The sequence below is a fragment of the Juglans microcarpa x Juglans regia genome, chromosome 5D (genome assembly GCF_004785595.1).
Source record: "Juglans microcarpa x Juglans regia isolate MS1-56 chromosome 5D, Jm3101_v1.0, whole genome shotgun sequence".
Lineage (NCBI taxonomy): Eukaryota > Viridiplantae > Streptophyta > Magnoliopsida > Fagales > Juglandaceae > Juglans > Juglans microcarpa x Juglans regia.
Window position 1 is genome coordinate 34,321,472 of NC_054602.1, and position 15,138 is coordinate 34,336,609.

The 15,138-nt window shown below is 37.2% G+C and overlaps 2 protein-coding genes across 3 annotated transcripts; both read right to left on the reverse strand.

Annotated features, from left to right (window-relative positions):
- Nucleotides 1–416: 416 nt before the first annotated feature.
- Nucleotides 417–3,471, reverse strand: LOC121266507. 2 transcript variants are annotated; one of them, XM_041170353.1, is made up of 6 exons: nucleotides 2,371–3,471; nucleotides 2,141–2,258; nucleotides 1,571–1,764; nucleotides 1,313–1,377; nucleotides 1,078–1,227; nucleotides 417–734 (listed from the first exon to the last, which is right to left on the reverse strand). In XM_041170353.1, the coding sequence occupies exons 1-6, from the start codon at nucleotides 2,738–2,740 to the stop codon at nucleotides 588–590; spliced, it is 1,044 nt and encodes a 347-aa protein (XP_041026287.1). In that variant the 5' UTR covers nucleotides 2,741–3,471; the 3' UTR covers nucleotides 417–587. The 2 variants fall into 2 exon arrangements, with proteins under 2 accessions (XP_041026287.1, XP_041026286.1); XM_041170352.1 differs by having other exon boundaries at nucleotides 1,313–1,380.
- A 932-nt stretch (nucleotides 3,472–4,403) lies between these two features.
- LOC121266506 (protein BREAST CANCER SUSCEPTIBILITY 2 homolog B-like) lies at nucleotides 4,404–11,694 on the reverse strand. Its single transcript, XM_041170351.1, is given in 21 exon segments — nucleotides 4,404–4,447; nucleotides 4,543–4,730; nucleotides 4,823–4,990; nucleotides 5,436–5,646; nucleotides 5,760–5,822; nucleotides 5,900–6,042; nucleotides 6,299–6,481; nucleotides 6,559–6,754; nucleotides 7,436–7,507; nucleotides 7,596–7,707; nucleotides 7,824–7,899; nucleotides 7,992–8,042; nucleotides 8,126–8,207; nucleotides 8,290–8,487; nucleotides 8,565–8,687; nucleotides 9,075–9,229; nucleotides 9,319–9,443; nucleotides 9,518–10,045; nucleotides 10,048–10,557; nucleotides 11,065–11,199; nucleotides 11,338–11,694. Coding segments are annotated over 20 exon segments (3,360 nt in total). The 5' UTR covers nucleotides 11,510–11,694; the 3' UTR covers nucleotides 4,404–4,447; nucleotides 4,543–4,673.
- Between the last annotated feature and the right edge of the window lie 3,444 nt (nucleotides 11,695–15,138).

A 15,138-nucleotide genomic window follows, 5' to 3' on the forward strand; every position in this document is an offset into this window, starting at 1 on the left:
TTAGTATTGTACAAAGTCAATTAATTTATTAAACTCTTAATAAATATATCGAATTCAACAAGGCATGATGATTCATTTGCATCCGAGCACTTCAGATTTGCCTTGATCAGTTTGCTTCTGGATCAAATATAGTCATCCATATGGTATTCAAGAGTACTAGAAGATAATCCTATAAAAATAATAACAAAAATAAGATTATACTAACCTTCAATCCTAGTCCAATGATCAAGTTTATACAAGTTGTGTCATTAATTAATAAACAGGCCAAATTAATTTTTGTACAAAATCAAGCAATTATTTATTAAACAAACTAATTAAACATTTGGTGAATAACTCCAAATCGATCAAAGGCGGGAAGAGTAAGTCAAAATATATATACAAAGATTTACATAATAAAATTATTCATGTACATGAGCCTAATCAACCCCTCCAATTACTTCTATATAATATTCAATCAGAAATAAAAATACATGCATTATTTTTATATCCAATAACAGAAAAGAAAAAGCCTCTCGCTCATAGATGCAAAAATTGGAGAACTCTAATTTCCAAGATCTAAGCACAAAAGTACAATATTCTTCACGTGATCATCGTAATGTAACCCCACGACAAACATTGGTTAGTTCTTGCTCAAGTCTGTCAATTTCAGCTTGAGCATTTGCTCTTGCCTCTGCATTGGTATTCGACTCTAAACTTGCTCTCAGACTTGATATTTGCTTCTGCAGGCTTTTAACCTGCATGCATGCATGCATTCATCAATATATATATATATATATATATATATATATATAAAAGAATAGTAATGATAGGTACAAGTTTTAAATAGATAGATTTCATACAAGTCAATTATAAAAAAGTGGGTCTCACTAATATTAGAGAATAGGTTTTTTTTTTTGACACTTTTTAAGATGGGATCTACTTTTTTATAAAGACTTGGCGATACTTGTTTATTTGAGACTTGTACAAATCACTTCTCATATAAATATAATACATGACTTAATTGATGTCGACCATAATGAGAATTGAGTGTGTAAAGAATTTTTCATATATATATATATAGTGATCAGTGGCACAAACCTTTCTGTGAGGCCATCGATTCATTCCATCTCTTCGGCATATCTTCTTCAGAACAGTTGGGCACAGATTCAATCTCCTGGCCGCTTCCTCTATAGGAAGATTGAAGTAACGGCCCAACTCGTTTAGCGTTAACTTTCCCGCTCTTTCCCTCTGCAGTACTACATAGAAATCGGAATCAGGAATAGAAAACTTCTTGAAAATCAGATCAGATCAGGGATATTGAAGAGGCAACAACCTGTGCTGCAAGGGAAACCTTATGTGTCGGCCTTGTGGCCTCCGGTTCATTCATTGAACGTGCTCCTCCTGAGATATATCCATTGAAAGCTCATGAAACGCAGTATCGCGTAAAGAAACCCAAGTGAATTTGCTAGATTACAAACATATTGATGATGATGAATTAACCACGTCCGCACTGATCTACTAATTTTACATGCATGCATGCATATGGTGATCACAAGGCATGCAGCACGTACGTACGTAGCGAATTACCAACCTGAATTCGTAGGGGATGGTTGAAAAGTCAAGTCATCAAGAAGAACGTCGTCATCGTCCCATTCTAGTCCAACACAGAGGGCTTCATAATAAGTCGCTAACGGATCTGGCACCATAACATAGCCCGCTATATTTTGCTCCAAACAGTACTTCATTAAAAACTGCTTGACGTCCTCTATGCTTTTCTTACAAAAACTGATTAAAATAAAAGATACAAATGAAAACTTTTCATCTTCTCCAAAACAATCCGTGGAAGTTAATTGAAACAATATGTAGATTCACTGACTAACTTAATAGAATTAACGTACTGTGTGCTTGTGTGTCTGTGTCTCAAGATACAGGGTTTGGTTAAACTGCCATGCATATATAACTTTCAAAGAAAAAGAAAAAAGGAAGCGGAAATTCTCAATAGGGCGAAGGAAATAGCATCAATCAGAATAATTTCATAGCATTATCTCATGGCTTGAACAAAGTTAAAATACGAATCATTTTCATTCCACCCATTAAGTAGTGGGCATATCGACCCATTCCTAGATGATTAGAAGGACAAAAACAAAACTGAAAATCTTACTCAAACATCTGATACTGATTGCTCGAAGAATTCCCATCAACATTTTGCAGATCCTCAAGAACAGCATGACAGATCATACCGAGTCTTCCATGTATCTCAAGTTTCTTGGTATTGGTCCCTACAACCAGGAAATATATATAGGACAGATTTCTGTGATTAACTTGATCAGCAACTTCAAATATATATATATAAACACCAAGTTGAAACAAATTCGCATGTAAAAAAAATACCATTACAGTAAATGATTTCTCTGAGCACATGGCAACAGCTACAATTAAATGGGATTGGTGCCACAGGCCAAGCGAAAAGCGGCCTCGCATTTCCATCATTGGCACTCGCCGAGGGGCCCGCCGCCTGAGACTTGTTCCCCGCTCCACTATTATGAGAGTCATCGCGCATATCCCCCGCAGCCGGATCCTCAGAGGGGTCAAAGTCGAGTAAATGCTCAACTGCCGCAAACTCGGGAGATGTTGGTAGAGCAAATGATGATAAATCGGCAAGAGTGGGGGTGGAGTCGTTCATGAAATCGAAATTGATGTTGTCGGTCAATGGGCGATCGTACGGGTCAATGTATGGTACAATGGCACTAGGATCTGCCATGCTTTATTATTCTTCAGTGTGGAATTCTTCTCTTTTCTCTGTGATCTTTGGCGTAGATTTGGCAGCGGCCGGCGCCGAAATGAAAGAGCAGCGCCGCGCCGCGATACGGAGAGAAAATCGTCGTGTTGGGGGTCCCAAGCACCAACTCTTGCTGTTGGTACTTGAGAGTGAAGAGCGAGAGCGAGAGAGAGAGAGAAACCGAGTGAAAGGTCTACTTCTGAACGAGTACGAGGAAGTAAGAAGAGTTTTTGAAGCGGGGGGAATGGCAGTTAAGTAAGAAGAGTTTTTGAAGTGGCAGTTAGTTACCGTTAATATTAACTAATGGTACGCACTTTTATAAACTTGGGACATTTGGTTCAACTTTACTCTGTTTTTTGTTTCTTTTTGCTTTTTAATTCTGGGTCAATTGTGGTGTCTTGGTTTCTTCTTTTCCCGTTGCTCTGGTTTGATGGGTTTTAGTTCGTTTTCTTGGATCTCGGAGGTTTTGGATAGGGAAAGGAGCCATGGAATTGGCCATGATAGCATGGGCCTATTGGGTGGCTTCTAAATTAGTTTATCCCCTCGAGAAAAGAATCTATTTTTTGTTACCATGTCCAATGGAAACATAAGATAAATCCACTATTGTATAAAACAAATATTATTTATTAGTTTATCATTATTTTAATACCTACATATTTTGTTCATTGACTTGTATAGTTGTTGCATAAAAGCATCCATCCCCACCATACCTCTACTTAGGAGTGTAAATTCAAACCGAAAAACCGGTCTGAACCGGACCAGACCGGACCGATTTTACCGATTTTGAACTGGTCCGGTTCAAAACCGGTTTTTAAAATCTAAAAACCAGCCGATTCCAGTCCGGTTCCGGTTCCAAGATTTTTTCGACCGGACCGAACCGGACCGGTTGATTAAAAAAAATAAAAAATAATATTTTTATATATAAGTTTTATACAAAATATTTTTTATATATTAAATATTAATATATATAAGTTTTATATATAATATATAATTATAAATTTTTATGTGAAATTTTTATATATAATATATATAATTATATATATTCATATATGAAGTAATTTCTTGTTATAATTTATAAATTATTACATAAAATGTTAATATTAAATCACTAAAAGTTTATAACTAATACTAATATATAACTTATAACTATACCAATAGTCTAATATTAATACTATTATATAGTCTAATATATTAATAAAAGTATAAAACAATTGTTTTTAAATCAATTTTTTTTTATAAACAAATTTTTAATAATAAATTGTGAAACTTACATTTTAAAAAAACCGAAAAACCGGACCAGACCGGACGGAAAACCGGTAAAATCGAAAGTACCAGTTTAGGAGGATAACTGGTACGTAATCAGTTTTGAAAAATACAAAACCGGTACATACCGGTTCGGTCCTAAATTTTATTCAAAACCGGACCGAACCGGACCGGTTACACCCCTGCGGGCCTACTGAACATTAAACCAACCTCTCCTCACTTTCCCTTCAATCCAAAAGCATAAAAACGCTTTAGTGCTTACAGAATCTTTGTTTGACTTGCTCAACGAAAAAGTGCAAAACTATTCGTGCCCGATCAACCAACAAAACTTGTCAAATGATGGCATTCTGCTCAAACATGGATAATGCATATACCACTTTTGTCAGCATACACAGTCAATGCCAATTAAATATTGGCGATGAAGACCTGCAAATAAAATATAAATCCAATCAAAACTCCTATAATTTTAGAGTTCAAATTCAATGAAGAGGCTGACATAATAATTGGAATGAGATTTCTACCAGAAAAAATTAAGCTTTTCAAGCATTCCAGAGTATAAGTAAGCCGTAGGAGCCAGACACCCTCAGGTTGATGTCAAATAGAACATATAGGAGAGAATTGCTAGCCAATTTAGATCAGCTCCATTTGCCATCTAGCCCTTACAATCACCAATAATAAATAAAACCTTCTCTCTAAGCTTATCCAAAGTCTGCAAAAAGCACGCCAAGTACAGAGTATTTCGTCAGCAGATAACATGCAGCAAATACTATCAATGTGATATTTACGTCAGAAAATACAAACCAAACTCGACATTATTGCCCATTTTTGCGTTAAGGCAGCTGCATTTTTTAGGTGAGAACAAGGGGGAGGATCAAGATTTAGAAAGTAGATTGAATTTTCTGTAGCTTCTGCTACCCAGAGATGATTCGTTTGGTCCTTCGCTCTCTTGATGAGATTACAGAAACCAATCTGCAATGTGAAAACCAAGAGCTGTTACTGAATGGAATATCTAGCATTCTTCAAGTAGAAGATACTATGGACATTCTTTACAACAAAAAGACAATCAATCAGAAGTGATGCAATTAACACGGTGCCAAAAGGACTTCCATGTATGGTAAGCATCCATGTTCTGAGTAAGGGATTCTCCTAAAGCCACACATTATTATTTGTATTTTTCCAGTAGATAGCAATCTAGAGCAGGAATCGATTGCTTATTTAGTTTTCAGATTGTAAATTGTTTCAGTTATGGAGCAATCAGTAATTCAATTTCCTGTACTCGCAGTTGAACTTAAATGTATAAGAAGGAACAAAGGGAAATTCTAATGAAGATGCATATCCTTCTGTCAAATTGAATAAATTGATAAAGATAAATTCCACTATGGAGTTGACTGTGAAAGGAACACTATATCCTCACCGTGGATCCTGCAAGATTAGAGTTGACTGGTGCAAATGATGAATCATCGACATCTGATAAGCAGAAGCTGATGGCAAGTAAAGAATTGGATAATTCCTCTGACCGTGACTCGGAAATGGAGCCATCCGTCACAAACACCCACTGTTTCCTTTGGTGAGGGTCTGCAAAAACCTCCCCCACGTACACTACGACCGCAGCAATATCAAACTCACTGAATGAGCCAAAGTAATATTACGTTTATAACTTTTATCTCTTTATTGCTTGAAAGAAAAATAGACGAAATGAAAAAACATCAATACAGAAAGCATGAGATATGAAATGCACCTGGAAAGTGGAACCTCACCCAAACCCGACAGTAAGACTGATTTGCGAGGACTGTGAAATCGACTGCAGAGAAAGCTATTGAGTTAACTTCAATTATTATTGGTGATTGTTTCTAATAGGCAAAGAAAATGGGAACTTACATAAAGTGTTCGGTTACTTGGGAAGATAAAGGCTGCCATTTGGTAGTGGATCCCCTTGCTTGCAAGTATAGGGTATTTGCATCAGAATTAATAGGTACAAGTCCTGCAACGGAATAAGCCTGACCCTCAGCCAGCTCATGTTGCTGTCAAGATAGTAATTAGATTAACTACAACCCTTACAAAGAAACTACATGCTATTCATGATAAGCATGCAGAGACACTAATGAGAGGAAGCAAATGTAGTCACCATATTGGCTTCGCGGGCTTGACCACAGGCATGTATGCATGCAAACAGGGAACTGGGGCAGAAGAGAGGGATATAGGGGTGGGAGAGAAGGGGGAATGAGCAAACTAGATATAAAAAAGGGATCGGTCAACGCAGAAAATTCTTGCATTCACCTGCTTGTCTGTTGGGTTCCAGATTGTTATCAAGCCTTCTTTCGGGCTGTCCTTTCCGTGACAGATTTTATTTGTTAATCCAACCACTCTCACTCTCATAAATGGGGTGACTTCTCTCTCACCTAAGCCAGCACCTTCGAAAGCTTCCTTGATTGCTTTCTCCATGTCTGACTGCTTGGTTGCCTAAGTTTAGACAAGCCATGGTTAATAATCACATTCTTCATTGGGTTTTTCAATCAAGAAAAACATCTGAAGCCCACCTCTAGTTTTGCTTGATAAGTAGCAAAAGAGGTTAGCTGCTCCGGACTCATCTCTGCCATTAATACTTCAGGTTCTGCAGCCGTCTCAAGTATCCTCAAAATTTTTGCTCCTTCACTATCAGTGTCATTATAATTATTTGAATCTTTTGTGCCTCTTTGAAACTCAGAAACAATGCCCTCTACAACAGTAGATCGCCTGCAGCCAAATAAAAATCATAAAGAGAGAAACAAAACTAAACCAATGCAAACAAATAAAATTCATAATAATGCCACGTTGAATGTTCAAGGTCATGTAGGTCATGTTGAAGAATTAGACATCCTTTTGCGTCATTAACAGGAGAACCATCTCAGAAGCTGCCTAAGTCACGACATACTTAGCGGGTATTGGCCAGCCAAGATGGCAAATAGTGAGAATTGTTAAATTAACCTTGGTCATATTTAAAATTCACAAAAGAAAATTTAGCACCGCTCCTTCTAGAAGGGTGCCATATTTATATCGGATAGATATTTCTTTACACTTTCAGATACATATCAGATATACTGCATTAGTGTACTGTACTCCACCCCATAGTGCATCATTGTTCAAGTAGTGTCACGTTGATGTTTATATACCATATTTTAAAGCAATGCTACATCCCCATCCATGCTTTCTAGAAAGAAAAAGTTTGACAACATGCTTTAGTCCTTGCATGCTCGAAATAGTGCAACAAGATGCCTGATTACTGAACATACTTCAATGAAAAAGATCAAACGGGATAAGTATTTAAAATATGTGCTAAAGAGAAATCTACTAATAAATTGAGCAAACACTATCAATGAATACTTTCAAGAAAGTAAATAATGTAAAATTGGATTGATAAGGAAGTACAGAAGTCACCTCTGATTGTACAATTGCACCATTCTACTCTCCATCCTCTCTGATCTCACAATAGATCCTCCATTACTTAACCTAGATGATAGAAACAGGAATATTTTCATCGTACAGAACACTATAAGGAGTGCAGAAAAACTTCAATACAAAAACATTTACAAATTACCTCTCCTTGTAGAGGAGAGGGTATATCCGTCTGACTCCAACTAAAGTCAGAGGCACGGGACCCCCATTACTCTTAATGCACCTAAATGCTAAAGGAGCACCAACGCCTTTACCTATGGAAATAGAGTTGAGGACCAAGCATTAGAAGGCAAAAAGCTTACATATATGGGAAAGGGGAAGGGGAGGGGGTTGGGGGGGAAGGACCGTAGGCACCCCAAATAGTGCATACAGAATCCCAGTCGATCAGCCCAATGAGTTCTGTACGTCCCATTTATGTGCAGTAGCAAACTAACTGTCCTTGACACCTGAAATTGAAGCAAAAACCTTTGAAAACCCTCTAAAAACGGTAGAATCTCCAATAAGTCAACTTTCACAAAAACATAAAACTAGTCAGAACCTCGAGGGGTGAAACAGGTCCAACCCAGCCACATAATCCTGCTCCCCAGATCTTCACGGGACAAAATACACTGTGAGCAAGAGGCAATTTCAACGGAAATGTTCTAATCAAAGAAGATGAAATGACCATATTACCCGAAGTTTCTGTCCCACAAACAGTTTTCCGGCAGCAAGCTGCTTTGATAGCTGTGCGTCCAAAACAGCATTCATTGCATACCTGCAAGACAAGATAATGCTACATGCCAAAGAACTTCAAACATGGTATAAGCATCAGAAAAGGTATCCAGGCATTTTCTTACCACCCATCAGTTAGTTCAACCTTTGTTGCATTACTATTTTGAGCCCCAGTTACTGCCACAGAAGAAGTATCATTCTTTAGATCACAAATTGAGCAAACTGCCGAAATGCATAGAACCATCATCAAAGAAGGCGATGCATCCCCTTCCAGTATTCTTTTAATTGCAGAGCGGTGGCCGTGATTGACTTCTCTTTCGTATCTGTGTAAATGAATAAAAATTGTTCTCATGTCCTACACACCGGGGCTTAAAGTTTAACTAATATAATAATTAGATACCTATACTTCAATTCCTCGAGCACATTGGACGCTGTAAAAAATTTTCCAGCAGCTTTAGTGGGATTGTATCTCTCATAACATGCCAGTTTCCAAACAATCCACTTGTAGTGATTTATGACCCACCTAGATTGACACAATGCAAAATACTACACAAAAGATCAGATAAATTCTAAATTAATAAAAAAAAGAAGAAAAAAAAAAAAAAGCATTAGCAGCAGCACTGCTGGCCCCTGACCCATTAAAAAGCACAGAAGTTCCATGGTTGTTCATAACCAAATTCAAGTGCAATAGAACAATCCATATTACCGGACCCCCTATTCAAAACCTAAAGGGGAAGCCCAACTCTATATCATCTAGATGATGTGTTATATAAAGCTAATTTTATCACCAAAGTATGTATAGATCCATATAGCATCTGCAAACCAAGACGCAGTGTAACTTCAAAATTTTTCTCCCAGCCCACAAGAGGGGAGGGAGATTATAGGGCAAAAAGTAAATGTGGGAACTTACTCTTTTGAAGCATATTGCTCTAATGCTCCGGTCCGAGCCAACATGTGGAAAAAAGCTTCTGGTCCAATGCAATTTAATCCAGTTTCATCATGAAAAGTATACTTTTCTGCATTAGTTGATTTGATGCACCTGATCTGGTCTGACAAAACCTCCAACTACATTCATTTGAATCAGTAAAATGGTGTTAGAGTCATAAGCAAAAGAAACTTTAGAGGACAAATAACAATAGTGACAGTCTATGTACCATATTCTGGTTTGACGGAGGTACTTTAATAAATTCCTTAATATACATTCTTGGAATCTTAAATGGGTAGCGTGAGGAAATTCCAGTTTTGCAGCATGAAGGTGCAGATGTTGAAGTAGATAAACCTGATGGAACATGTAGCTTAATTTAGGAAGCCAACAATACAAAAGCCTATTTAGAAAAAGTGCATAAATTTTACCATTAGAAACAAATGGAACAGTACTATTCAAAGGGGTGGAAAATTTGGAGCTGCGGGGCTTTTTGAATGGAGAAATAGAACTTTTCCCGTGTATTCTCTTTACACTAGTCATTTGTCCATTATTTGTACAAGCCGTGTCAATGGTATTTGAAATATCAACCAATGGCCTGGCTGGTGTCCGTCCAAAGGAATTAATCCTTGAACCGACACCATTTGCCAAAGAACTTTTTGCTACTGTGTCGGAACCACCTTGGCCATCACTTAACCGCTTCTCAAGAGAAGATGCATTACTGTTTAATCTACAAGCATTGCCATGGTGAACAGCATCAAATTCCTTGATCAAGTTATTCCCTGCAATAATATGTTCTGACTTGACGGGCAACCGCCCTTGATAAGAAGACGACCGTAATGGGGATATGAAAATATTTGGCATATTTTTGCAATTTTCCATTTTCTCATGAGAAAAGGGAGTCCGAGGATCATTTCCCTCATTTGATGAAGTATCAGTCAATCTTGTCCCTTTGAGAAAGAAAAAATTGAATCATCTGCATCCCCTTCATTCAAGAAAGTTCCCAGCTCTGGTTCACCAAGAAGGCTCATTGCACGTTTCAGTGCATCACCAGAGACAGATAGAGATCTTCCACCAGCAGTATGGAACTTGATTGGAGGTGGTTTGAGAGCTGAACTATGCATTTCGGGTTGCACAATGTTTGGGTTTCCCTGATTCTTCAATCTACTTCCTGCTGAACTAATCTTAGAATCAAAAGAATGTCTTGGAACTGACCTGACATCCTTAATCACACTATTGTTCACGCCCTCTCCCATTTCTAGAGGAGATAAACCTTGCCATCCAAATGGCGTATTTGGTTTTGCTGAATGTTGATAGCCTTGAGAAACGCAATCATCAGTATCTTCTTCCAATCCCAACAATGTCTTGGCTCTAATTAGACCATCTGAAGATATATTGACTGTTTTACCAGAGCCTGTCTGGAAGAGAGAATTTGAGGAATCACATCCATTATCTCTAGCTAGCACTTGGCCTGCAAAGCATGCCATGAGATCACAAAAAAATGTCTACAAAAGACCAATATAGGACTAGAGTTATACGGAAGTTATACATCTAGTATTAGCAAAACAATGCCGTTCTCTTCAATCACTAAGAAACCAAACCAGAGGAGGGGCATAAAAGCTAGAGTTTCGCATTCTCAACTATTTTGGCTTTCATAAGGGAAAAAGTGAACTCATATTAAGCTTTCATACTTGTGGGGATGCAATCAAGTAGTGTCTTTCAGTCTCTTAAGAAACATATAGCACAAAATGTCAGCCCCCATTTTTTGTTCTCCTCACATTCCTCGGTTTCTCAGTTTTCTGGGTGGCCAAATTAAAGGACCTTGTAACAGATGTTATAACAAAAAAAAAGAGAAATCCCACAAATTTTTATATGCTTCACCACCGAAACGCGGGTTTTTTTGGTGGAGGGAGAGCAATCTATCAAAAACTGTTAATTTTTATACAGAACCTGGAAATAAAATAAACACAACGCGTACCTGTATCTTCGCCAAGAACAGATAATGCTTTTGCTATCGAAGACTGTTTCACGGTGACCAATTTTCCCAATCCGGTTTGGAATGCTGGAAAGCTCCCCGCACTTTCACCGCGATTATCCAGAAGCTTAGAACACCCTGTGGCGAACCAACCAAATTCCATAACACAAATTAAGCCATAAAACACAAGCATGAGAGATATCTCTATGCATTCATATCATATATATATATATATATATATATATATATATATAGATAGTTGGGGTAAGAGATTGCCTTGGAGCAGGAGATCGGACATGGAAGGGAGACTAGAGCTAGTGTAGTGACTATAGATATGAGTAGCATTTGGTGAATCAGAATCATCTTCGGGTTCTATTTGGGGATTTCGGTCGGAGGTTTCCCACCGGAAGGTATTGCCGGCATCGGAGAATATCTGCCAGGTAGACATTTTTCGGCGTCAGCCGGGTAATGGAATTGAAATTAGGGTTTCTTAGGTAGGAGGAGCCGAGGAGGAATTTTTTAAAGGCGTTTTGATGATTGTTCTGCTCTCAGCCATTAACAAAAGAAATTTTTAAAAAAATAAACATTATTGATTTCTATTACTATTTTGAGAAGGCGGGAAAGTTAAAAGTGGAGGGCAAAGCTGACTAAGCCAAGCAGTGATGTGGAACCATTGGGAGCCCGAGGTAGTCGCAAGTACCCAAACCTTTTGGTTCGATTCTGATCTTAAATGGGCCTAAATGTTATAGAGGCTTTTCGGCTCGTATTTATCTGGCCTTGAGTTTGAGGCAAGCCCAAGGATAATGGTTATTCTTTTATTGGCATGTTGAACGTTTCAAAATATATATAAATGAGTAATGTTAAATACAGTTATGATTCTATAAGTATTACATTTTTTTTTTTAAATGGTAAAATATACTATTAAAAAATTAAATTTTTCATCTGGATCTCCCGCTTTTTTTTAAATAAATGTGCAATAATTACGCATTATAGGACTGTAAATATCATTTATTATAAAAAGTTGATTACCCGCAGGGCTGCAGGCCCACCATAGCTATGATGATCACATTTACACCAGATTTCGCACATAGGAGTTAGGTCTATGACTTATGAGAAATGATAGTTGCAGTCGTGAGTGTACAAATGATGCGCAATCACTTTGAAAAAAAATGAATAAATACGAGACTCACATGAAAAAAATTAATTTTTTAATAGTGAATTATACTCTTTTTTAAAGTGACTGCATGGTTCTTGAGTACTCTACGACTGTATGTAGCATTACTCATGATTTATTTATATTTCTTTTTTTCTTTTTTTTTTTACAATCCAATATTAAAATATTTCGCATCAAGGCTACCTCGTGACAGAACCTTTTCAATTCAATGAACCCTGCGACAATAGTTATAGGATAATGGTAGGCTCACTACTTCCTACCACCCATTTACTACTCTTTTTATCTTTTTATTTTTTTTACTTAATAGTTAAGGAAGTGACTATCAATGAAATTGTATATTTTTTTTAATTTTTTCTTAATGATTATGGATGTTAAAGAAATACTTCAAAGAAAATAATAAAAAAATAAAAATTTCAAATACACTATAGAGTAGTAAAAGAGTGGTAAAAGGGTACTAAGCCTATCATTATCCATAGTTATAACCCAAAAAAAAAAAAAAAAATCTTAACATGCTACATTGTACTATAATCCACCACATGCACACTTGAAAATTTTGATCAAATTTAAACGACCGATTTATGATCTTACTAAATTTTCCAAAAATATAACTAAGGAAATGACATGTCGGTGTAATTATCTTTCTAAGAAAAACTGTCATCATTCATTCATCAGAGAAACTTACAAAGCAAGTGTTTTGATAGAAATTAAGACAGCAAGCCGAGTCAAGAGCAAGCTTTTTGGTAGAAATTAAATTGAATTGAAAGGAGGGAACACAAAGCACATTTTGAAGCACTAGAGTTGGTGAGAGACGCACAACACCAATGTTAGTAACATGGACAGCTGCACCATTAGGTAATTTAACCAAAGAGGAAATAGTGGCAGTGATGGATGTATAAAGAGAGGAGCAACATATCACATTGTGTGTGTGTGTGTGTGTGTGTGTGTGTGTGTGTGTGAGTGGATAAACAGGTGACCATACCAGAAACTTTGGAGTTGTGAATAGGATGAGAAGATGTTGAGGGTTGAGCAACCAAGATGGAGGCCATGGCTGAACTGGAGTCCTTAGAATTCAGCAATGCAAGGAGTTGATTGTTTTGGCTCTTGGTGAGAGAGCCTCGGGCTCAATAGGTTCCTCATCAATATCTTCATTGGAACAGGACAGAGATGAAGCAACAGCAGTCATAGAACTCTTAGTTTTTCCATGGAGTTTATGACTAGGTGGATACCCGTGTAGTTTATAACACTTGTCAATGGAATGACCAGTCATGTTGCAGTGGGAACACAGAGGTGGGGTAGCATTTCCTACCTTAAAACAATTCTCAAGAGAGTGGCCCTAAATTTTACAATCAGTGCAGTAGGGGCGGACTGATTTCTGGTTTGGTTTGGAGGATGAAAATGTATTTTTAGCCAACATAGTCATAAGGTCAAGGGTGGGAGATTGGTGAAGCATGAGGTGTTGACGTTCTTGTTGTTGAATCATGGAGAAAACTCGATTAAGAGGGGGTGGGGGCTCAATAAGTATAATCTGATCTCGTGAAGAGGAATAAGGATCGTTGTGGCCCATGAAAAACTGTATAACATAGTCTCTGTCGTAGCGAGCGTGAAGAATTTTCAGCTTGCCACAATCACAATCAGGTAGAGGGTCATAAACAGCCAATTCATCCCAAAAAGCTTTCAAACGGCCAAAATAAATGCTAACAAAATCCTGACCTTGAGAGAGGCTAGCAAGGTCACGTTTCAATTGGAAAATACGAGAACCATTTTGCTGAGTAAAATGGTCCTGAAGTTCGATCCAAAGAATTCTAGAATCATCGACTAGAGCAAGGCTAGATTTAATAGATGCGCTTACCAAATTTTGAAGCCAAGAGACTACGAGATCGTTGCATTGTTTCCAGGCTTAAAGGAGGGGATCTGCAGCATCGGTTGGTTTTGGAAGAGTGCCATTGATAAAACCAAGCTTGTTCTTGGTGCAAAGGGCACGACTGACGGCACGAGACCAACTAACGTAGTTATAGGCGTTTAAAAGGTCCAAGACCAAAGCAACAGCTGGATTATCACCATTCTCTATGCGAAAGGGATTGAAAGGATCTGAAAAGTTGAGATACCTTTCATTCAAAGGTTTGGGTGGAGGAGAGGGGTTAGAAACTTCTTTATCAAAGTTGCTTGACATGGCGTGGATTTAAGATCGAAGGGAGCTCTGGTATCATATAACAAAATGAAATGCAGAGCAGTGAAACCTAGAAATTGGAGAGGAAAAAGAAGAAATCTCTTTTTGTTATGTGTTGCATTCTATATATCGACCCGTGTATATATATACATAAAAGAATATTCTAACAACCTATAAAATGAAAATACAATGTTACCCTTATGTACAACTCAGCATAAACAAATAAAAATAACAAACTAGCTCTCAGTATTAGTTGGCACCTTCCCTCTGTTCAATAACAGAGATAGTGTTGAAGATTGCATGGTATGCTCCAATAGTTTAGTGCATGCAAATGGTCGCATCAAAGAGTGCCTAGTACATCATTAGAAGGATCGCCCTACTCAGCCCACCATTTTACAACCATCATTTGATCATTACTCCATTTTTCTACGTATTTGTCGATTTCTTTTTCACTTTAATTTGTTTATAAATAAAAATCAATATTATGACTGATTTTTACTCACAAACAATTTGAAAAGTAAAAAATAAAATAAAATCATACAGTGGTAAAAATTAAATTAATGGAGTGACGGCATTCTCCTTATTAAGAATAATTACGAGATGAATGAGAGCTAGAAAGCCTCGAAATACATCTTTGAATAAGAGCTTTTTGAATATTTTCTTAAAAATTTCATACCATAAATCCAAAATGTTTTAACACTAAAATAATCTCAAAAATCAGAACTTATCTTGTTTA